The sequence below is a fragment of the Solanum verrucosum genome, unplaced genomic scaffold (genome assembly GCF_900185275.1).
Source record: "Solanum verrucosum unplaced genomic scaffold, falcon-dt-bn FXZP01000305.1, whole genome shotgun sequence".
NCBI lineage: Eukaryota > Viridiplantae > Streptophyta > Magnoliopsida > Solanales > Solanaceae > Solanum > Solanum verrucosum.
Genome location: NW_026019908.1, coordinates 664,666 through 688,669, shown reverse-complemented (window position 1 = coordinate 688,669; position 24,004 = coordinate 664,666). Strand labels below are relative to the sequence as shown.

The 24,004-nt window shown below is 33.0% G+C and overlaps 1 protein-coding gene across 1 annotated transcript; it reads right to left on the bottom strand.

Annotated features, from left to right (window-relative positions):
- Nucleotides 1–23,121: 23,121 nt before the first annotated feature.
- On the bottom strand, nucleotides 23,122–23,692 carry LOC125821588 (uncharacterized). Its single transcript, XM_049501010.1, has 2 exons — nucleotides 23,378–23,692; nucleotides 23,122–23,292 (listed from the first exon to the last, which is right to left on the bottom strand). Exons 1-2 carry the CDS (start codon nucleotides 23,690–23,692, stop codon nucleotides 23,122–23,124), a joined length of 486 nt encoding a protein of 161 aa, XP_049356967.1.
- Between the last annotated feature and the right edge of the window lie 312 nt (nucleotides 23,693–24,004).

The window sequence follows — 24,004 nt, the reverse complement described above, 5'->3', positions numbered from 1 at the left end:
AGAAATAGTCTACACACTCAAATCAAAAGATTGAATATAAATTAAGGACTTGGCATCAAAGAACACTCTCACACTCACGAAGAAAATTCATATGCATGCACAAAGAACCATATGCTTGCCCATTATGTACATCTCCACTAATTAAACATGCTTGAATAGAATCAAATAGGACTTTAATGGATTGTAATGTAGGCTAGGGGATGGGTAGGAAAACTATATAATAGTGACTTACACTTCCTTAAGCACTTTGCAATTTAGACTTCATAACCCATTATTTTCTTCTCTTTATTTTCAGCCCTCTCTTCAACAATTATTTCACAAGTAATTCTCATAATCTCAAAAATGTTTCAATCCTTTTTCTTTTTTTCTTTTTTTTTTAAGTTTTCCTTCATAATAGCCACCCTCAACTTACGTATTTTACATGCGTTAAGGTGCACAATGTCCTTGGAAAGACCAGGGTCATCATCAAGGTAACTTTTTTTTTTTTTTTCACATATTTTTTTTCATATCACATTCTTTCAAAGAGGACTTTTAAGAACTTTGTAGCTATCATTGATTACCTTTTCACTCAACCATCCATTTTTCTCAAAATTGATAATTAGAATAAGTTTATGCTATAATGCTCAAGGAAGCAAGATTCAAAAACTAGGGATTCAACAAAATAGTCAAGGGCAAAATATGGCTACCAATAAAAGGCTACAGGCTCAAAAGGGCTAACAAGTGATAAAATATCTGAAAAGGCAAAAATTTACTAGACAAATCAATGAAAGCCTATTATCATCTCCTAAACAAAGCAACACTTTTTATTTCGTTTCAATAACATGCAGGGCAAGTTCTAGACTAAGATGCAAAACATGGAATAAACAAAGTCTCACCACACATGGCACAAGTATCAATCAAGATGGATCAATTCCACTTCTAAGAGAGACAGGATCATAACAAACTACAAAATAAAATAAGCTATATACAAAGTCACAACCATGAGCTTAGATGTCAAAGAGTCTGCATTTTTGTTTAATCAAGCATTCACAAGAAAGTACTACTCAAAAATTAGGCCCAAATAGTAAGTATCACATAACTCAAAAGGGTCTTTTCTTTTCTCTCCAAAAATAATTTTTAAAAAATAAAATAAAATAAAATAAAATTTAAAAATAAAATTTATTCCTAAAAAAAATAAAAAACACTCGGTTCAAAGGGACTATCCTCAGGAAAAGAACCGAAAACAAAAGCCAAGGAACCCATCCTAAAAAAAAAGACTCAATAAAACGGTAAAAACTAGGAATTCATTCTTCCACCCCACACTTAAAAATATGCTATGTCCCCAAAGCATTAGATAAAATTTAAAACAAGGGTTAGGAAAACTCCCTGAGGCCTTTAGGCCTAGCTAGTAGCATGTTCTCTTAATTTTCATCAAGGTCGTCACCCCACACTTAAGCTCAAACATGCTCCCTCTTTTTTTTGTTTTTTTTTTTTTTTTTTTTTTTTTTGGATACTCAAACTTCCCCTAATCTGCAAAAAAAACAAGAAAAGAAAAAAAAAGTGATACTAATAAAATAAAAATAAAATAAAATAAGAAGTTACACTAATAATTGGGTTGCCTCCCAATAAGCGCTTAATTTAACGTCGCGGCACGACACCATCAATATTACTATTTTTCCTTCCACTTTGAAGATATGAATTGCACCCCCAATTTTGAATCAATTTTTCTATTACGGTCAAGAGGTGGTGGTATAAAAATAAAGGTCCCAAGCAATAGATATTGCGTTATGCACTTCTTGGATCCTAAGTGAGGAATGTAATTCTCCGATTTTGGAACAATAAATTCAAGAATATAGACACATTGTTCCTCCTCCATACACTCTTCTATAGGCTCAGATGGCTCGATTAATTTCTCATCATCTAAACATAATGTAGAAAAATGATTGGAATGAGGTCCAATGCGCCCTACCTTATGAATTGCATTATTTTTTACATCCTCATATTTACACATACTAGAGTTTTTAAAAATAATATTATCTACTTCATTACATAACTCTAGTGCACTCTTCTCAACAGTGACAATAACAATAACAGTATAATCAAGCAATTGCCCCTCCACTCTTAGCTCTTCAAGTTGACTTATAAGTATTTTTTCTTCCTCACACATATTATTACTAAATTGTTGGGTTTCATAGGATTTAATCTTTGCACTCAACTCAATATCTAAATAATAGAGATCAAATTCAAATTTATATTCAGAATTGCGCTTACATATTGATTTATAGCAAAGTATTAACAAATCTTCCATGTCCCCATACAATTCATCTAGTTGATAAAAAAAAACTAACTTATACGAACCCATAAAATCAGAAGGGCAAGAATTCCAAGAACACTTTTCACTACATATTTTTTCAGATGACATCTCAAGAAGAGTAAAAGAAATATGATAATAATAATTAAAAAATAATAATAATAATTTTAAACTAATCCTAAGAAACAAAAAAGGACTACAAGTCAAAATAAATACTAAAGACAATTTCTAAGCCATATTCCCCGGCAGCGGCGCCATTTTTTATAACGTTCAAATATACTTCTTGAAAAGAAATATAAACGATCGTATGCAATATATTTACCCAACTATGAGTTGGGGTCGATCCCACAGAGAATATGGAAGAATATTGTCAATAGTAAATATTTAACTCGATAGTCGTTATAAAAATGGGGGATTTAAATTGAAATAAATAAAATAAAAACAATAAAAAGATAGCTTTGAACTAAGTATTTATTTATATTCAGATTATTAAAAGTAGCTAGGAATGTGTTCCCCATAAGCTCATAACGCAGTAATCCTAATAATAGTAATCATTTTCTAGTGTATTATATGCAAAGTGATAAGTTAGGTATCTCTAAATCCTTGGTCCGGCATCTAGAGAATTTCATTCCGCACTTTGGTCTGGCTACGTGTGTATAATTTACTAACCCTTACATTTACCTCATATTAGACATCATAATCGATGTTTGGCTTAGTTATTACTTCGCACCAATCGACACTAGCCTATTAGATAGTATCATACTAAATCTATGTTGATAATTCTTTTCTTGTTAATTACCTCCTTGGTCCGGCAAGTAGTAACAATGCGAGTTCTAACGTTGGTCACCGTTAAAAAGACTTCTAAACGAAAGAATTATCAATGCATGCAAAATACTAGTCAAGAATTGCTTATTTACTATTCATACTTTGTTAATCGCTCATGGTTCCCACAACCCTAGTTATGAAAGTTAGCTACTCATTATCTCTAAAACACAATCAAAATTTATTAAAATAAATATGCTTGTGTTAATCATAAAAAGTTAAGAACAATAGCTAAACTATCTTTTATTAATCACGAATACAAATAAATAATAAAGGAGAAGAAAGAATAAACCACAATTCTCCGGCTTCCACGGCGGCTCTTCCAAAGTTCCTAAGCTAGAAGAAAATTTATATTATGTCTTGTATCTTGGTTCTTGGCTTCCTAAAGAATAATTTTTCATGCCCTATTTATAGACATAGAAACCCTAAATAAAATAATAAAGTTCAAGACAAATTAGGAAAACAAAACCCAATTAAATTGGGTTTTCAATTGCTCGCTGGATTTCTTCAAATTTTTGGCGGCAGAGGGACGGTTAGCTATAGGCACGTGGCAGCAGTGAGCCAAATTCAAATTGAATTGGAAAGTTCTTCTTTGCACCATATATAGAAATATATTATTTTAATAAATTTAATCCATTAAGCTGTCTACTTGATTTCCTTCTTCAACCTTCCATCTTTAATTCGTTTTAGCTCCAAACTTCTTCAACTTTACGTCAATTTACTCCTACAAATAAAATACACTATTTAGCACAATTTATAAAATTAATGCTCAAAAAGGACAAATATAAATAATAAATATGAGGCAAATAATGATTAAAAATATGTATTTTTAGCCTCACATCATACACCTACTCTAATTAATAGTAAAGACAATAATGTACATCTACTCTAATAAAGACAATAATGTGTCATACACTTTATGGCTTTTTACATATCTTACTTTATGACTCTTGAGTCCAACTACTATATACTTTACTATTTGTTTTTTGTTTTTTCGACCAAATGTATCTCTTTTTTCTCCTCTTCTTATCTCTTTATCTTCCCCTTTATGACTTTCTTTGCACACGTGTCTATTTTACTTTTTCGTCTTCTTCTTATCTTCTTCCGTCTCTATCTTATCTTGTCTGTCTACTTCTTATCTTCATCGTCTTCTTTTACTCTAAATTGACATCTGGAATTATGTTATCTTCTCCGTTGCATTTTGAACATATGTGGTCAGGATATTTGTGACCAATTAGCTTGCAATATCTGGTTAATATGTCACACCCCAAATTCGAATGTGATGGCACGTGTCCATTTCCCACCGGACACATCAAACTAACCCAACCACAATGATAGAGAAGTAGAAATACGAGAATAAAAGATAATAAATAAGCGGGAGACTTTAATTAAGACTCAACACTACCCAGAATTTGGTTGTCACATGTACAAACCTCTAAATACAGAATTTGAATAAAAATATACAAGTCTCAGAGTATAGTTCTCGAATAGAACAAAACTGAAAGTAAAGATAACTCAAGGGCACGTCTGGAATGAACCGCTACCTCTCGAGTATGTCCCGAAGCTCAATCTGCTAAAGAAAACTACTAAGCTGAATCTGAGAGAGAGCTGTCAACCTACACAATTGTGTAGAAGCAAGGGTGAGTACCAAAAACCACAGGTACTCGCAAGTAACTCTAAACTAAGCAAAACTAGCAGCTACAAACAACTCCTTTCAAACCCAACCGAACCACCGAAACTTCAATCAAGCAGCAAACCAACCAACCTATACTAAACAGATCATATTCAACAGCCAGAACCAACAGTATATTCTCATCAACCTCAGATCAACAAATAAGAGCAAGTAGATCAAATTCCACATAAGAAGGGTAAACCGATACAATCCACACATCACAGACAAAGATAAGACAAATGCGATGCAAAATGCAATAATGATGTCATGTAGTCGTGATGCATGTCTGTCCTACGATACACATCTGTTGACGTAATCAGTCCGCGCTGAATACTCAAATTAGAACCCATGGGGCCACACATGGACCATGGATCACCGTTGGAACCAGATCCCATCGGCATCCAAATCGCTAGCCGGAGCTAGTCCATCTCATATATCTCTAGCCGGAGCTAGTCTCAACTGTGTCTCATATCCATCCATCCTCATATCAGTGTCTCAGAACTCATGCAACAGATAGTTCACACATGGGATGAATAATGAATATGCACATGTCTCAATCACAACCATATCACGACCACATCATAGTATTACACATCACCTGTCTCAATCATAACCATATCACGGCCACATCATAGTATTACACATCACCTGTCTCAACATCAATGTCTGTATCAATCATAGCCTACTCATGCTCTTCTATCCCCTTAATATCAGTTATCACATGATTTATTCAACAAATTCAAGTCACATATAACACATTTAGCTCGTTTTATTACCCATTTTTCATTTACAACAATTTCAATCAACAAATAAAACCCATCCTCAATTCCCATTACTCTCCAACACAATTAGGAAAGTAGTCATGCGTAGTCTAAGAGTTTTACAAAGTTTGGAAGCCACTTGCCTTAAAACGAACTCCAAAAGTTACTTGACTTGAGCCTTTCCTTTCCGAGTATAATCCGGATGACGATAATCTACTCAAACAATTATTCACAATCACAATTCGAGTCCAATGACACCAAAATCAAGAAATTTAGGGAAAAAGGGCAAAACGGTCCAAAAGTCTCATACCGGAAAACGATACCCAAATCTGGAAATTTTTTATCTAAAATGATCCTTAAAGTATTTGAAAGCTAACGGTGAAAACCAATTTGAAAAAGGAGTTGAAATCAATTCACAAACTCAATTTGAAGGAAAATCCACGTTCTTGAAGAAGCCTAAAATATTCGGATCCGAAACCCCGACTCGAAAATGAAATATCTCTTGAAAAACATCTTACCCATGCTTAGATAAGTTCAAATATGAAATTTCATCAAAAACAGAGTTAAGATCGACCTTGAAATTCTCAATTTATCAAACTTTAACTTTACCGGGAAAGTCCAAATTGTACGCGGTTAATATGATGAAAATAATCGATGAATCAATAATTTTATGTTAAAATCAGTTTACCCATAACATAAGGATCGTAAATATACCTTTTTCATCAAAAAGGGAGTCCAAATCGATAAAACCCCAATTTTTCCCAAGAGATTTACGGATAGGGAAAAAAATCAGATAAAGAAATTATGAGAAAATGTCGAATTGAAGATTGAATACTAACCCACATGTTAATTCAAGAAGAAACCCGTAAGAATCACTCCATTCCGATCTCTAGAACTCCCGATATGCTCAAAATACCAAATGAACACAGTATGAGATTTTTATAACAGTACATGGTTGTTATGCACCAGAAAAACAACAGTTAATCTTTCACTAAAAATGCCGTAATTTCCTCATACGATAGTGAAATGACCCGATTATTTTTTGTAAATGTCTTAAATAATGATATGGACCTGCTCGTTCAATCGGAGCTCAATTTCATGCTCGTTTGCCCAGTCAAATATCATTTCTACTCGGTAAACAATTATTTCTTATTTGCGATAAAAGTCCAATCTCGGGTTAGCGAAAATGCACCAAAATTTGCAGATAAGTCCTATAATTCATGCTCAAAATTTCAAAACCTTCGGAATATTTTTTCGACCTTTAAAACTAATAATGAACCCTTTAGCTGCCACAATTTGCTGAAATAGTGTCAAAGCATCCAAGAAGCTTAAAAGCTCACCCAAAACTCATTTGGCACCTCCCGAACACAAACCAAATATGCTACTAGCTTGAAAATGACATTTCGGACTCAATGAAATCGTCGGAATTTGAATTCGAGGTCTCCTTGACCCGGTATCCGATAAGGCGTCAATAAACTAACTTTAGGCTCAAAAACTCGAAACGCACTCGGGGCCTCTAAAAATTCAACCAAGACTCATTCTAGACTTAGAATCACCCCCTGAATCCAACGGTACCCTCGGAATTCCATTTCGAGCACAGGAACCTCATTTGTTGACCAAAGTAAACTCTTGATCAAAATTTCACAATTTTTGCAACTTAGGACCTCAAATCTTCGTTTTAACTCCAAATTCAACTTCATAAATTCTCATAGACCCGTTTCGACATTCTAAAACTGTTGGAATCGACGGAAATCCGATTCGAGTCTCGAAACTCCAAATGACTCGAAATAGCACTTTTAACCAAACTTTAACTCTTAAAAACTCAATTTTCCAAAAACTCAACTTTTCATCAATTTTCCTTCAAACCAACTTCGAAAATACAACAATTAGGACTCGGGGCAACTATCGGGAGGGGTAAAACGGTCATTTTATGAAAATTTCCAAAAATGACCTTTAGGGTCATTACATAATAGCTCTGCCGAAATAAAGCCTGCTTTTAGTGCTCGTATCGTAGGTTGTTCTTTTGGCTTAAGTAATGATAATTAAATCCATCTTTGGACTTCATCCATATCTGCTTTCCTTAGCTCCCTTGAATTGGAATAAATCATTAGTTGATCTCTTGCATAGTAGCTCCATATAGCGTTTCCATTTAAATAATTATTTGCTAGCTCCTGTATGATAGTTGATATACCAATTATTCTTTTGTTGGCATAAAAACTTGGTATCTCTATTTTGCATATCTCTTCTTGTTGTCCGATGTCCTCGGGTATAATCATATCTTTAGTCAGTCCTATCTTGATAACCTGTATTGGAGATTTTATTTCCTCGTATAATATCTCCGCTGGTGCTGTATAGAATTTTATATAAAATAAATTTCCTTTTGTAACTCTTTTGTATGTGACGAATGCTTTGTGTAGCTCCGGTATTCCACTAACTTCTTCTCCGTCGTATGTGTATACGGTATTTAACAGTTCGTAGTTGTAACATGTTCTTACTAAATTAGCGTTAGTTTTTGGCCGTGCAATTAACTTGTTATATCCTTGTAACTTTTGTGTCAAATAATCTTGGTTTGGTTCTTTTGTAGTTGATATGGGGTTGCGGTTTAAATAAGTTTGGATTTTGTGTATATTTTCGATATATGTTCGTGTGATGTAGTTATATGTCTTTTTCTCATTTTGGTTTTGCACACTATCTGCATATGTAGATGTTTGTGGTTCTATGGACATATGTCTAGGTGTCCTTTGGGTAAATGGTTTTGCGAATAGCTGGTTTAAGTTCACATTTTTATGTTGTTTATCGCTAACTTGTTTACTTGTACCTGCAGCTGTATTTAAACAAACATTATGGGTTTTAAGGAGTTTCTTATCGTCTCCTTTTAGCTCTGGGTTTTTTCCGTCTTCCGATCGACGTAGGTCCGCATTTTTATAGTCATGCTGCTGACTAGCTATGACTTCAGATTATCTTCTTTAGTCTTTAGCTCTTGTATCTCGTTGTCCATACTATCTACTTTTGTGCAAAGTGTAGTAATAGCTTTGATTATCTTTTCGATTGTATCTTCTTCCTCAGTCTCAGTCTGAGTAGCTTTGTCATGATAGGTAATCTGCATTAACATTCTTATCAGTTTTTATTACTTCAATTGTAAATGTAAAATTTAATATATTTAATACCAATCTCCTTATTTCTTTTGTTGTTACCGAATCTTGTATTTTTCTTGTTAGCCACCATTTTACTTGTGTATTATCTGTTCTTATAATAAATTTGTTATATACAATATATGGTTCAAATGATAATAAACACTTATACACTGAATATAATTCTTTTCTATTTATTTCCCATTTTATTTCTGTATTATTAAATGTTCCTGAATAATACCTACAATGATGTTCTATCGTATTGCCATCATATTTGTATTTAATATTCCTCCATAACTTTTTTCACTCGCATCTGATTCTACTATATAAGTAAATTTTTTGTTTTCATCCGGAAAATATAGTTTAGTTAAGTTTTTACATAATAATTTTACCTTTTGTATTTGTATTTGGTCTTTTTTATCAAACTGATATTCTATATCTTTCTTTAATTTTTGTTGTAATGGTTTTAAATTCTCTGCTAATTTTGGTATGTATTCTCTTACTTGATTTACTAGTCCTAAGAATAATTGTAATTTCTTTTTTGTGTCTAGTTGTTCATTTGAGTTAATTATTTTTTGTACTATGTGTGTTTGCATTTTTATTCTGTTTTTATCAATTTGTATTCCTAAGAATTCTATTTGATTTTTCATTATATCTACTTTCTTTTTACTTAGACTTATACCTGAATATTCTATGATGTGTATAAATTTTTCTAATAATCTTATATGTTCATCTTGTGTTTTGGAATATAATAATATAGCATCAACGTACACTACACAATTTTCTATTTGTTTAAAGTAATTGTCCATAAAGTGTTGATATCTACCTAGTGCGTTTTTATATCCAAATGGTAATACATTTCGTTCATAAAATCTTTGTGGTACAGTGAATGTTGTTAGTTTTTTAGATTCTTCTTCTAGTTTTAAGTGATAAAATCATGATTTACAATCAAATTTACTAAAATAACTATATCCTTGTATTTGTCTTATCTTTAGTATTTTATTTGGTATCGGATAATTATATGTTTTGGTTTTTGCATTTAAATTTCTATAATCAATAACCATTCTGCTTTTTCCTCTTTTTTGTTCACTATGTTTATTTACGATAAATGTCGGGCTTGTGTGTTTACTATAGCTTTCTTGTATATATCCTTTTTCTACTAATTCATCTATATGTATCTTAAATTCGGTTAAATCATTAAAATTATACTTTAATGGTTTTTGGGTTATTATACTATTATTATCAATTAACTCAATTTTTATTTTTGTTTTATGTTTCTTCCATCCTTGTAGAGGATCCTCACTATATAATAATTCTAACTTATCCTGAATTATTTTTACTTTATCTATAGAGAATATAATTAATTCTTTTTTAGGATCTTCTTCCTTTATATTTTCTAATTTTTGTGTAATTTTTTCACTTCCTTTTATCCATTTTTGTGTGTTTTTGTTATTATATGTGGGTATAATTTTTCTAAAAATGACATCCCTAATAGCATATCTTTTGTAGTCAATACAAAGTTATATATTTCCTCTATAGTTAATATTTTATCCTATATTTGTATTTTTATATTTTTTTGCCTTATATGTGATCATGCTTCCCTCGTTATTAAATCATGTTACTACTATCGGTGTTTTTAATTTTTCCCATTTATCTTTTGATAAACAATTGTATTTACATATATTAGCTTCTGCTCCCGTATCTATCATTGGTGTATAATATCTGTTGTAATAGCCCTCTATTATTATCTTTGCAAGTATGTATATTTTCATACTAAGGTTCTTTTTATTATTACTCTTTTATTTTCATAATTTATTGTTAACTGTTTGTCTTCTAGATTATATGGTTTTGCTTGTTCTAACCATTTTATTCCTAAAATGATATTTTCATTTCCTTGATATATTTTAAATTTTATCACTATTGGTACTCCTCCAATGATTATTTCCTTTTCTGTAGTTTCTTCGGTATACATTAATGCTTTTGGTAGTTCACGGCATGATTGCTCAATAGTTATTATTTCATCTTCCGTCACTAATTCTCTTGTAATATAATGAATTCTATAATATAACAAATGATTGAAAAAGATATACAAATAATAAATAAAGAAGAACATCAAGACGAAGAATCTTTAGAACAGAAAATAATATTTGATAATAGTATATTTGAACAAATAAAAGGAAAAGAATTAGACCTAAGCGTAGCAAAAATATTCGAAATACCAACCATAAGAAACTGGTTTAAACGACAAAAAGAAAAATATTATGTAGTAAGTCAAATAAAACATATCATAGATTGCAAATACACTAAAGGAAATGCCAAAATACCAATAATAAATAAACGAATAATAAATAAAGAAATACAAGATATTAAGGCTAAAAATCCAATTAAATATGTACATTTAGGAGGAACAGAAATACTAATAAAAACATGTTTTAGAGAAGGAATAGATACACCCATAGAAATATACTTAGCAGATGATAGAATTATACAACCCATAAAAAAAAGTATAATAAGTGCGGTATAAGGTAACCTCATATACCAAAAATTTAAATTTATAATAAGTGTTAACTACTCAGTAGCAATAAATAACAGAAATATAGATAAATCATTAGTATTATATTGGAAAATGTCAGGAATAGAACTAGCCCCGAGAAGTAAAATATTTACAACTAGTTGTAAAAACTTATATGTTTTAACAACAAAACATAAAATAACAGCAAAAAATAAAATAAATAAAATAAAAATAGAAAATCCTTTTGAAAGAATAGTCACAGTCATAGACAAGAATGACTATAGTTAAAATGAAATTAACATAGAAGAAGATTTAGAAATAGTAAAAGAAAGATTAAGCACATCAAATAGAATAAACATGAATCTGGAGAAATTTTGTTAGTGGAAGGTCGATGCTATATGCGGCAACTGTAAGCAGACGGGGCACATATCCAAGGTCTGCAAATCAAGAGCAAAGGCCTCTGGTGCTTTGCAAGCACAAGTAGCAGAAGTTGTAGATGCACATGAGGAGCAACTCTCTACAGTTTCATACTTTTAAATCAATGAATCCTCTGATTCATGGCTTCTTGATAGTGGTTGCACACATCACTTGTGCAATAATGCTGAAATGATCAAATTCCTCGATGATACATACAAATCTAAAGTAAAAGTGGGAAACGGTGAGACAGTAGAAGTCAAAGGCAGAGGTACAGTGTCTATCTCAACAATATCAGGTATCAAAACTATTCCTGATGTTTTGTACACACCTGATATGAGTCAAAATTTGTTGAGTGTTGGACAAATGCTTGAAAATAATTATTCTTTGCATTTTAAGAATCGTGAATGTGTTGTTTCTGACCCTTCTGGAGTAGAATTATTTTATGTCAAGATGAACAACATAACGTTTTCAGTTGATTGGGAGAAAATAACTAAGCAGGCTTACACTATTACTTCACAAACATGTACAAACCTATGGCACAAAAGGTTTGGTCACTTCAATCTGAGAAGCATCGCAGAGATGAAAAAGAAGGAGCTAGTGGAAAATATGCCTGAATTTCTTTCTAATGCTCAAGTTTGTGAAACTTGCCAACAGGGAAAGCAAACAACATTGCCATTTCAAGCAAATCAAGTATAGAGAGCTAGCCAAAAACTTCAGCTCATTCATACGGATGTTTGCGGCCCAATGAAATCAGATTCATTGAGTGGTAACAAATACTTTCTCCTCTTTATTAATGATTGCACCAGAATGTGTTGGGTTTATTTCATTAGACTGAAGAGTGAAGTCTTTGATGTTTTTAAACAATTTAAAGCTTTAGTAGAAAATCAATGTAATCTTAGTATTAAGGCTTTAAGGTCTGACAATGGAGGAGAATATACTTCTTCTCAGTTTGTGGAGTTTTGTAATAGCATAGGTATTGAACGCCAATTGACATTATCATACACTCCACAACAAAATAGTGTGTCTGAAAGAAAGAACATGACAGTAATGGAGATGGCCAGATGTCTTTTGCTCAAAAGAAAGATCCCAAATCATTTTTAGGTGGAGGCAGTCAATACCTCTGTATATTTGCTTAACAGATTGCCTACTAAGGCCTTGCAGGACATGACTCCATATGAATCTTGGTGTGGGAACAAACCATCAGTACACCATCTCAGAATCTTTGGGTGTATATGTTATTATCGAGTTCCAGAAACAAAGAGGATTAAGCTGGACAACAAGGCTCATAAAGGCATATTTATGGGCAGTAGTTCATCCAAAGGTTACAGGATTTTCTTTTTGAAATCAGAAAAATTAATTCTCAGTCGAGAAGTGAATTTTGATGAAGAAGCTGGTTGGGATTGGAAAAATCAGAAGACCTCTTATTCTGATTTTTTTTCAAAAGAGCAGCCTCAACTTTTAGAAGATGAACTAATGGATGATGTACCAGTGAGGGGAACTCGATCCTTAAAAGATGTCTATCAGCGGTGTAACTTGGTTACCTCTGAACCAACAAGCTATGCTGAAGCACAAGACTCTCAGGCATGGAGGAGAGCTATGCAAGCTGAACTAGACATGATCAAGAAGAATGGAACCTGGAAGCTTGTTAACAGACCTAGAAATGGCAAGGTGATTGGTGTAAAATGGATTTTCAAGACAAAACTCAATCCTGATGGAACAATTTGCAAACATAAGGCAAGATTGGTGGTAAAGGGATACGCACAACGATATGGTGTGGATTACCAGGAAACATTTGATCCTGTAGCAACAAGGTATGACACAATCAAGCTTATTCTTGCATTTGCATCTCATAGTTCCTGGCAGATTCATCAACTTGATGTCAAATCGGCTTTTTTGAATGGTTTGCTTGATGAAGAGATCTATGTAGAGCAACCTGGTGGTTTCTCAATTCCTGGAAAAGAGGATCAAGTTTATCTCTTAACGAAGGCCTTGTATGGCCTAAAACAAGCCACAAGGGCATGGTATGAGAGGATGGACAATCATCTCATCCAACTTGGCTTTAGTAGAAGTCAAAGTAAAGCTACTCTGTATGTGAAAGTCACTGCATGTGAGTCCTTAATTATCTCAATTTATGTGGATGACATATTTGTGATAGGAAGCAAAATTGACCTAATCCAAAGGTTCAAGGATGAAATGGAGAAAATCTTTGAAATGACTGATCTTGGAGTCATAAAGTACTTTCTTGGCATGGAAGTGTTGCAGTCCAGTGATGGAATTTTCATATGCCAGCAGAAATACATTTCGGATATTCTAAACAGGTTCAAAATGCAAGAGTGCAAACCTATGAGTACTCCAATCTCTACTGGTGTGAAGCTTGGCAAGGATGAGGATTCCGAAAAAGTGGATGATAGTATGTATAGAAGCTTAATTGGTAGTCTTTTATATCTAACCGCAAGCAGACCTGACATTTTATTTGTTGTAAGTTTGCTCTCTAGGTTCATGCATTCGCCTAGAGACACACACTTCACAGCGGCTAAAAGAGTGTTAAGGTATATTAAAGGAACCAGCAAGTTTGAAATTTTTTTCCCAACATCTGCTGAAGTAACTATGAACCTAATCGGGTACTCTAATAATGATTGGGGTGGCGGAGTTGATGATTCCAGAAGCACCTCTGGATATCTTTTTTGTATGGGGACAAGTTGCTTTAGTTGGAGCTCTAGGAAACAAGAAACTATAGCTCAATCAACAGTAGAAGCTGAGTACATAGCTGCTGCATCTGCTGTGAATCAAGCTATCTGGCTAAGGAAGATGTTGAAGGACTTGGGCCATGAACAAACAGAAGCTACCAAGATCATGTGTGACAACAGTTCAGCAGTTTCAATCTCAAAAAAATCCAATGTTTCCTGGTCGAACTAAGCATATCAAGATCAAGTTTCATTTTATTACAGAAGTCCAACAATCTAATGAAGTGTTGCTTGTTCATTGTTCATTTGAGAACCAGCTAGTTGACATTTTCACTAAGTCATTGCCAAAGGAAAAGTTTAAAGATCTGAGGCAACGAATTGGTGTTTGCCACAAAAATGCCAAGGAGGAGTGTTAGACAATTGGCATTTTTTCCAGCTTATTATTTTTACTATTCTTTACTTATTTCAGTTTAGTGCTTTCTATATTCTAGCTAGACTTAGTCAACTTTAGTTGCTCAACTTTTTGAAGTTAGTGGCCCCTTTAATGGCTGTTAGTGGCCCCTTTTATGGTTGTTAGTGGCACATGTTCTTATTTAGTTTTAACACCCACTTTGTAAGTGGCTACTAGATAGGAAATGGTTAGGTTTTTCCTTGTATAAATTCAGATCTTATGCAAATTAATATATAGTTGGAATTTCATAAGTTCACTCTATTTTTATTCTTCAAATTAGTTTCTTGAATATTTTTGTTCTAACAATGTGGCGCCTACGTGTGTGTGTGTATATATATATATATATATATATATATGTTAATTTCATTTAAAATTTTCTCCTAATTTATTATTATGCTCAAACCACTATTATACCCACCCATTTAACCCATAAAACCCAAACGTCCAGTACTTATTTTAGGAGGAGGCTATCCTCTCATGCTTAATCTCTCTATTTCCTCCAAGTATAGATTTTTAATTAATTGAGATTAACCATGGTAAACTTTTTTCTCCTCTGGCTACGTAGAAATAATTTCTCTTTTCAATCAAATCTTCCAAGATAAATCGTCAATCTGCCAATGTATAAATATTTAGCTTCAACAACAACAAAAATTAATCCTCTTCTTCAAATTAAATAAGACTTTATTTCGTTTTCTCATTCTTCAGATGCTGGATGAACACCTTTTTGCTCCTTTTACCTGTCATATGTTATGTGTTAATCTCCTTGGCTTAATTTTAAAAAGAAGACTACGAGAAGAATTTATTTTAAAATTTTGAAAATTCTGACAAAAAAAATAAAAAAAGATAAACTGAAGATCATGGATGCAAAAATGCAATTAGAACTCAACAAATTGAACTAACCCAAAAATTAATTTAAAGTCAAGAATACTTATGTTCATGTAAGAGAGATTATTTTGGATTGTGAAATTCATTGGAATGGATTTTCTTTATGTCATGGTGAGAGTTTGGCTCTCTTCTACAATTTGTCATATTTCTTCTGCGATTTGAACCGATCAAACTGAGATTTGGTTATTTTCTTAAAAGAATTAAAAGAAGAGCTTTAGTTAACCTCATTTAATTAATTATATCCATGTAGACATGTCGCGTAAGCGCCACATATGATGATAAAAGTGGAAGCATGACATTAACGGTTCAAGAGAAAATATGTGTCTAAAGTTAGATGGCAGGGGCAAAATATTAAAAAAGTAGGACAACTATAACCATTTTCTTAGATTACAGGGGTAAATATAAATATAAAGCAATATGAAGAGCTCATATATCTTTGTTGTAAAAGTTTCACATATACCCTTACAGTTACATGAATGACCCAGATTTACACTTTTCGTTTAACGGAAGTGAAAAAAATCATTTTAAATTTGTTTTTAAAATTTTTAATAAAATAAAATCGATAGAGGAGTATATTTGATCATTTTCTCATTGATTTTTTACTGCCTTCTTTAATACAATAACTAATTTGAGTTTATTATTGAATAAATAGTCAAATGAGCCCCCAACCTATTATCAATTTGATCCTAATGTACATACTTTTATTTCATGGGGGTCCTACCCCGAACTATTTAAAATTGAATTATTATTTTTTTTTATGCTTAACCAGGCAAGCCCAATTTTATTTATAATAATAGGAAAAATTACCTAAATACACAACTTATTTTACCATATTCTCTAAAATTCCTTACCATTTGAAAAAATTACAAAAATCATTACTCTCTCTTATTCTCATACACAACACTTTGCATGATGTATCGGTCGGATACATCATTTTATGCGATGTATCGATCGGATACATTACTATGCACAGTATATCAGAACATACATGATGTATCGGGACGTTGAGTAATGTATCTGAAATCGAGACGTAATATATCGAAATATTGAGCGATGTATTCAAAACCAAGATATGATGTATTGAGAACGTTTGGGGATGTATCCGGATTCCACCAAATTTAAAAGATTTTTTAAATTTGAAAAAGACTAGTGATAAGACGTAATTGACTCTTAACACTATGGAATTTTGTGTAAAATTTTCCTAATAAAAATCAACATAACTCAGGCCCAAAAGTGACCTGAGTCCAACAAATAACAAAGCCAAACAAGAAAAGAACAAAAGGGAACAAAAAACAACTCAATTTGGAAATGAAGGACCTAGAAATGGCAACGAATCATCTTCATCTTCTCAAGCGAACGATGACGTTGATGGAGCTTCTCCGCCACTGCTGAGCTATATATGTCAAGACCTCTTGAGCTTGAGGGAACCCATATCAAGCATTTACAGGTCTCACAAAAGCCATGGAGTCAACTTGGTGAAGACTTCTTCAGCTCAAAAGACGGACACGATCTTAACAAGAGTGCTACTTCCCCAGTTCCCGTCGAAAACAAGAGAGCCATTGTAGATGAGCTTATACACCTTAAATCTTCATTAATGTGTTATTATTTTAAAATTATTACCTCTTTAAATACTAATGTGGCAAAGTGAGTGTATTTCACTATGTTTGAGTGAGTGAATACCAAAAATAAATATTAAAACTATATAAAACGCTACACCAAAAGAGACCTTTGGCGCATCGAATGGAATCTGTACAATTTCTCAGTCTTGACTACTCGCGTATGTATAACTATCATCCACAGTCAACCTAGCAATTGATTTTCCTTTTAGCGGCAATATGTATCGCCACAAATACATTTACCGGCATTTGATTAAATGTCATTGAATCCAATGTCGCTAAAGCCTTTAGTGACATTTATGTTGAATGCCGGTAAAGACCCTTATTATTGCCACTAAAAGTAATTACTTTTAGCGGCATTTACTATTGCCATTAAATCCACCTTAGAAACAAGCATATTTGTGGCTTTTGCTATTGCCGACAAAGATAATAATTGTCACTCAATTATTGTAACGCCTTAAAACTGATCATAAATTCACCTTAATTCACATATTTAACCCTCTTTTATAACATCAAAAATAAAATTTACAAGAGAAATAAGTTCAAAGGTAATAAAGAAGAATTACCAAACTCAAAACAATGTCATTCACTTAAAATAAAAACAAACAATCCTAATACATTCACTTTCTTATCTCATAGCGGTTAAACAAACTATGAATTATCAAAATAGAAAAAATGTGTTCAATAATGGAGAAAATAAGGCAATTAAGCCACTGTTTTTTTCCCTAATGTAAAATGTTACAGCTTTCTGGATCAGTGTATCATTCCTTGACAAGCTCACCTTTTGAATGAGTATGACATTGTACACATATAGCGGCAGATGGCTAGATGACAAAAAATTGATATGATAATTACAAATCTTACTAAGACTAGGTGACTAAAATTTAAGAAAATGGCAATCCACCGGGATTCTGAAGCAGCTCCAAGGAGGAAAAAAGATCAATAGTGGATAAAATCAATTCTGCAAGATAATGATGAGCTTGCTAATAACATCATAGACTTAGCAGTAAAATGCTTGAATGAGGATCCAAATAAATGCCCAGACCTGAAGGAAGTCTATGCCAACTTGTCCAATTTGGTTGGAACAACAGCGTCAAATAAATCAATTATGCAAGAAAATAAGGAAGGCTTTACCATCTTGTCCAAATATAGTAACTCAAACATGTAAAGCTCGATGTATAAGCAGAATATCAACATTTTATATTTTGTATAAGCAGAATATCAGTATGAGTAGGCTATAAATGTCTGCAATTTCATCTTCCAAATTATTCTACTACTATTGGCACTAAGTCACCTAGTGTTACCTAGAAGGACTACGATGTAACATAGCTAAGGCAATAGCTTCAAAATTCAGAATAACGAGGAAATAGATTTGGAGAAAGACATACCTGACATAATCCCAATGTGCTTCCTCCCAGAAACATGGCCTATAACATATGCAAAAGGAGGGAGTTTTTCAGTATATCCTTGATAGTGGAAAAGAAGGGAGATTTCCAGAGTTCACTACAATATTATCAAAAGCAACCTTCAGATAGCACATTAAAACAATCACAAAAATAAATAGCGTAAGCGTGAGACAAGTAACAGAAACTTGGCTGGAAAAATAAATAAATTGCAGCAGCTTCAAAATAGTTAATATGCACTCACCTTCTGTAGGAGGAATTTGAAATTTCAGTCCATAACAATTTCTATACCATCAACTCCACCTCTTACCCAATCATTGTTGTCAATATTTCCAAGATAGTTAAATCAGTTGTATCACACTGCATTGATGAGTCAAATCGTATACTATTTTCTTCTCCCATATCAAAAATGTATCGCAGTTTAATTGACCTTGGGACAAACCATTCATGATCTTCAGGAACTTGAACAAATATCACTTTCTGAGCTTGTCCAGCAAAAACAAATGGCTCAATACTTACCCGGTCATCTGAATGTATTAGATGTGAGGAGTTCACAAGCGTGAAACCTAAGTCGTCTTTCATAACTCTTGACCTTGAGTTACATCAACCTAATCACATTTAAATAAGATGACTTTAAATTTTTCGTAGTAGTTCAACTCAACAATATCATTCAATCTGCCATAATATGTAATATTTGCTGATTTCGGAGCACTATCACTAGTACTTGCATAGCTCTCTATCATCGAGACAACCAGAACCCCACAATTTTGGGTCTGCATGAACTCTTCATACTGTTTTGTACGAAATCGATACCCATTATTCATATAGAATGCCTGCACTCTGTAGTATCATTTTTCCAAGCTCAGAAGCTTCTTGTTGAGTGGCACAGAGAGAGAAAAACATTTCATCTTTGAAGAAAACAGTGTTGAAGATAGAAAATGGGGAAGAGAGGGAGAATAAGAAAAGATCAAGCCCCAAAATATACAAATGTAGAAGTAGCCACCCCTTCTCAAGAATCTCAACATCAGGAACCAATAGCTTCTCTAAGGAGTGAAAGAGTGTTGAGGATGAAACAAGAACCCAAACTAGATGTTGGTTCAGCTCTACCCCCGCCTCTGATAAATACTTCAGATCTACATTTTGGTGATCATATGCTTTCTTTTTTGTTTGGTTCAGAGTAAATTAAAACAAAGGGCTTACTCCACTCACTTGTTTTCTTTCTTCTCAATCTCATAACAATCATGGTGGTCTTTTTTTTTTGGACTGTGTTAAGATTGTCTTGCATGTTATATTATCTTAAATGTGTTAGCCTATGTTGAGAGGTGTTGAAGAGGGAAGTATATTTTGATGATTTGTGCTCTCTTCTAGAATGGTAGGGCTAATGCAAATGACTTTTGTTCAAAAAAAATCTGAACTGCAAGAGTTATAGAATGAGTATGAGACATATTGTTTGGCTAGTGGGTTATCACATAAATACTTAAGCATGATTAGCAAATTGCACTGGTTATATATTCACTCTGCTTTGATAGTTGAAAAGGGATAAAGATTTGAGAGGATCAGGACAAAGCAACTTCATGTTCCGTCAATAAATAAATAAAAAAGTTATATATTCTTGAAGGGATATGCTCTTTCCTATAGGCAGGTAATGGTGTTCTAAGATAAATCATTAGAAGCCATTTTCTGTAAAGGAGTGGTCTTATTTTGTTTTTCGTTAACATGTTTGCTCTGAACTATTTTGTATTGTACAGAAGCCTACACATATATGTTTGGACTTTAAGAGCTATATTGCTTGTTGTTCATCAAATTATTATTCTAGCACTTGGATTACATGACATGTTGAAAGGCTTCGTCGGTTTATTTGGTTTTCCCATGCCCCTACGTAGAAAAATAGACTTGCATCAAGTAGTTGCCTGTTCCTATTTGTTTGGATAGGGATTTGCGCCACCAGATACTTCACCTTTCTATCCCAGGTATAAAACTCGGTTGTCTTTAAGGGCATTACTTGGTCGGTGTGAGTCTAATACTGTAACACCAAGGTCTCCAATTCGACATGTTAAGGTACTCTATTGAAATTTTTTTCAAACTCTCTTGATAAGTAAGAGTGAACTTTCATCATTAGGTCATTTTCATGGTGGTGAAATAGAGAAAAGTTGTTGAGTGATGAGTTATTGTGTGATATTTGTAATGATTCAATTGTTTAGTTATGGTAGTCATCTGAAAAATAAAACTACCTAGAGAAAACTAATCATTAAGGGTGTGTTTTTGGAAAATGTTTTCCAAAATGTTTTCCAAATCAACTCATTTTCCTCAAATTTAAAGAAAATGACTTCCCTTCAAAACTTAAAGAAAACATTTTTCAAAACTCTCTTCCAACTTTAAATTACAATTATTTTTTTGTTGAAAAAAATAATTTATTTTCTCCCTACCCTCAAACCAGCCCCCCCCCCAAAAAAAAATTAAAGCTTGTTTTTAAATTCAATTTTTTTACCTCACCCTCACCCTCACCCCTACACCCACCCCCTACCACCACCCCCTCCCAAAAAAGTATTAAAAGTTGTTTTTAAAAGATATTTCTAATTTCAATTTTTTATTTTCAAAAAAATATTTTCTAGTCACCAACCAAACATGAGAAAATAAATCAAAAATCAACTTGTTTTCCAGGAAAACATTTTCCTTCATACCAAACACACCCTAAAAGACTGAAAAACTACCTATACATGGAGGAAATGACAATGGGGATGTAAATCACATGATATGTATAAATCAATCAATGTGAAAACAATCTCCCCAGCAAGACACATCACCACTTCGGTCAGTTCTTGTATAAGTAACAGAACTCCCAATTGTAACATCAGATATACATTTTCTCAATTAATAACAATCTTCTCTCTTCTCTGGAAATTATAGAACTCAGTTAGGGTTCTAGAGTGAACTATTCAAGAATAAGTGTCAAATAACAGTTTATATTTACCTCGATCCTGAGATAGAGAATTTCACATCGTTTTCTCAAGCTAAATATAGAAGAAAACAGAATCTGCTAAATATGCACAGGTTTCTCCAGCTATGTTTTCTTCAAAGTTATACGAAGTTAATTGAATCAAACCCAGGTTTATCTAGTTGTGTGCTTACCAACGAGGATGAGAGATCAAGCAGAAAGAAAGAGAAATAGAGATTACCTCTTGTTGCATGCTTCAGATCGAGCAAAAAGAAATAAAAATTGATTTGTGTTTCAGATCAAATCCATCGTGGCCATGGAAGGAAGCTTCAAATCAATTCAGTGCTTCAGATGGAATGGAGAAAGAGATCGGGTATTTTGGGAATTTGAGAATGAAATAAATTTGACTGAATAGGGTTTTTGGGTATTTGAGGATAAAAGAGAAAAGGAAAGTGATATTAAGGGTTACTTTTTAGTGGCTTAAGGTTAATTGCGGTAAATGTTGGCTTTAAAATACTATTTAGCCGCAATTTCATTATTGCCGCTAAATTCTTCTTTTGTTATAGTGATATTAACATTCCTGAAATAATTGGTGCAAATGATCGATCAAATAGATATAAACAGAAACGGATCTGTAGACATGGAGGAATTTGGGACATTATATCAGTCGATAATGGATGAGAGAGATGAAGAAGAAGACATGATATCAAATATATTCTCATGCATGCTATTTTGCATCTTCTGGTGATGACCACAGCTCTAGTTGCATTTGCAACTGGTATGTATCCTACTTTAGCACATTCAGTTGGTCTTGTCGTTACTGTATGCATTATCGACGGCATCTCTTTCTATCTGATCTGATTTATGATTCTTCTTCCTAAAAAAAGGCCTAGAGATAATCTGAACAGATCCATTGTGTGACAATAAGATTTCATCATTCTAAAGATGCAACTAGCAATGTATTTGATATTCTTCTGATTAACTTATGTTCAATAAAGATATGTTGCATACAATTTCCAACTATGATCAATTGTATCTTATGAGTTCCATTCCATAAAGAATATTGGGCCTTCTGATCTTAAACTTTCTATAGAACTTGTATACGGAGTTGTTTCTACTTTACAAATTTTTCCAGGGACTGCCGCTATTTTGGGATGGTCTTTAATTATTTTTTCCCATATTGCTCATTTGATGAAAATTTGTTTGTCCAAAGTACCTATAAGTAAAATGACTTAATTTCACTAGGCAAACCTTTTTAGAGAATGTATGCTCTAGGACATAAGTTCAACATCATCTAATTCGCAAGACAAACCTTTACCCTAAAAAATTCATTAGGCACAAGTTATGCCCTACATAAGTACATTTATGCAGGCACTTCATCAAATGTGAAGATGGCAAAGAGGTACACTATATCATAGCCTATCATTTTCTTCTCCATGTAATGATTTCATAAAACACATTGATGCATCTTTAGAACAATGAAATCTTCTTGTCACGCAATGGATACACGTTTCTAACTTTTGTTTAGATAATAGGGTTTGGTCAAGTTCTTTCTCTAGGCCTATTTCCACAAAGAAGAAGCATAACCGAGCAAAACATAACGAAAGAGATGCAGCCAATGACACATATAGCAATGGCTAGACCAACTGAATGTGCTAAAGTAACTTGCATACCAATTGCAAATGCAATTACAAATGCTGACATCACTAGAAGCTGCAAAACAGTTGGATAATAATTGTTGACTACGTCACTGATGATACTGCATTTGCTGCCATAGCAAAGTAGGTGAATACAACACCTGAGGAGCACAGAAAGGTGATGGCATCTGAATAACAAATGCACAGAATGATGTTCTTTTTAATAGAATCGCCATCCCTTTATTAGGGCTCTCAGTATCGCTCTCAAAGCCTCCTGGGAAAGTGAAACCAGTTGTGAAGGTAACTGTTATTGATAGACTTGCTACAACTACATGTATTTGAGCTGCCTTTTCGACTATTTTTTCATTTCGTCTAGTTTTGTCTTCTTGATTACCTTCCAACTCTGTCTGTGGTACCACCATCATCATCCCTCCTATCGCAGATAAAATCCGCAAGAGGAATGCAACAACTAACATTATTGATATTAACAAAAATAGTCAATGAACTTGAGTCTTCTGCTTCTTGGACAAAACACTACCTAGGAAATAAAGACTTTTGATGAAGTCTATGCTTTAGAATACATAATATACAATCACATGGTTTTGTAGATATCAGGAATCTTATGAAGCGTGAGAGTTTCAACATCAACCCAAACCAAACCATAGAAGACATAACGATCCTTACAATGTAGTTCATTAAAAAAAATTGAAACTGAAAAAGAAAAATTAACTGCGACAATATAGGAGGAACTCGGGGAGATGCAATAACTATATCCTCTCATATTTTTT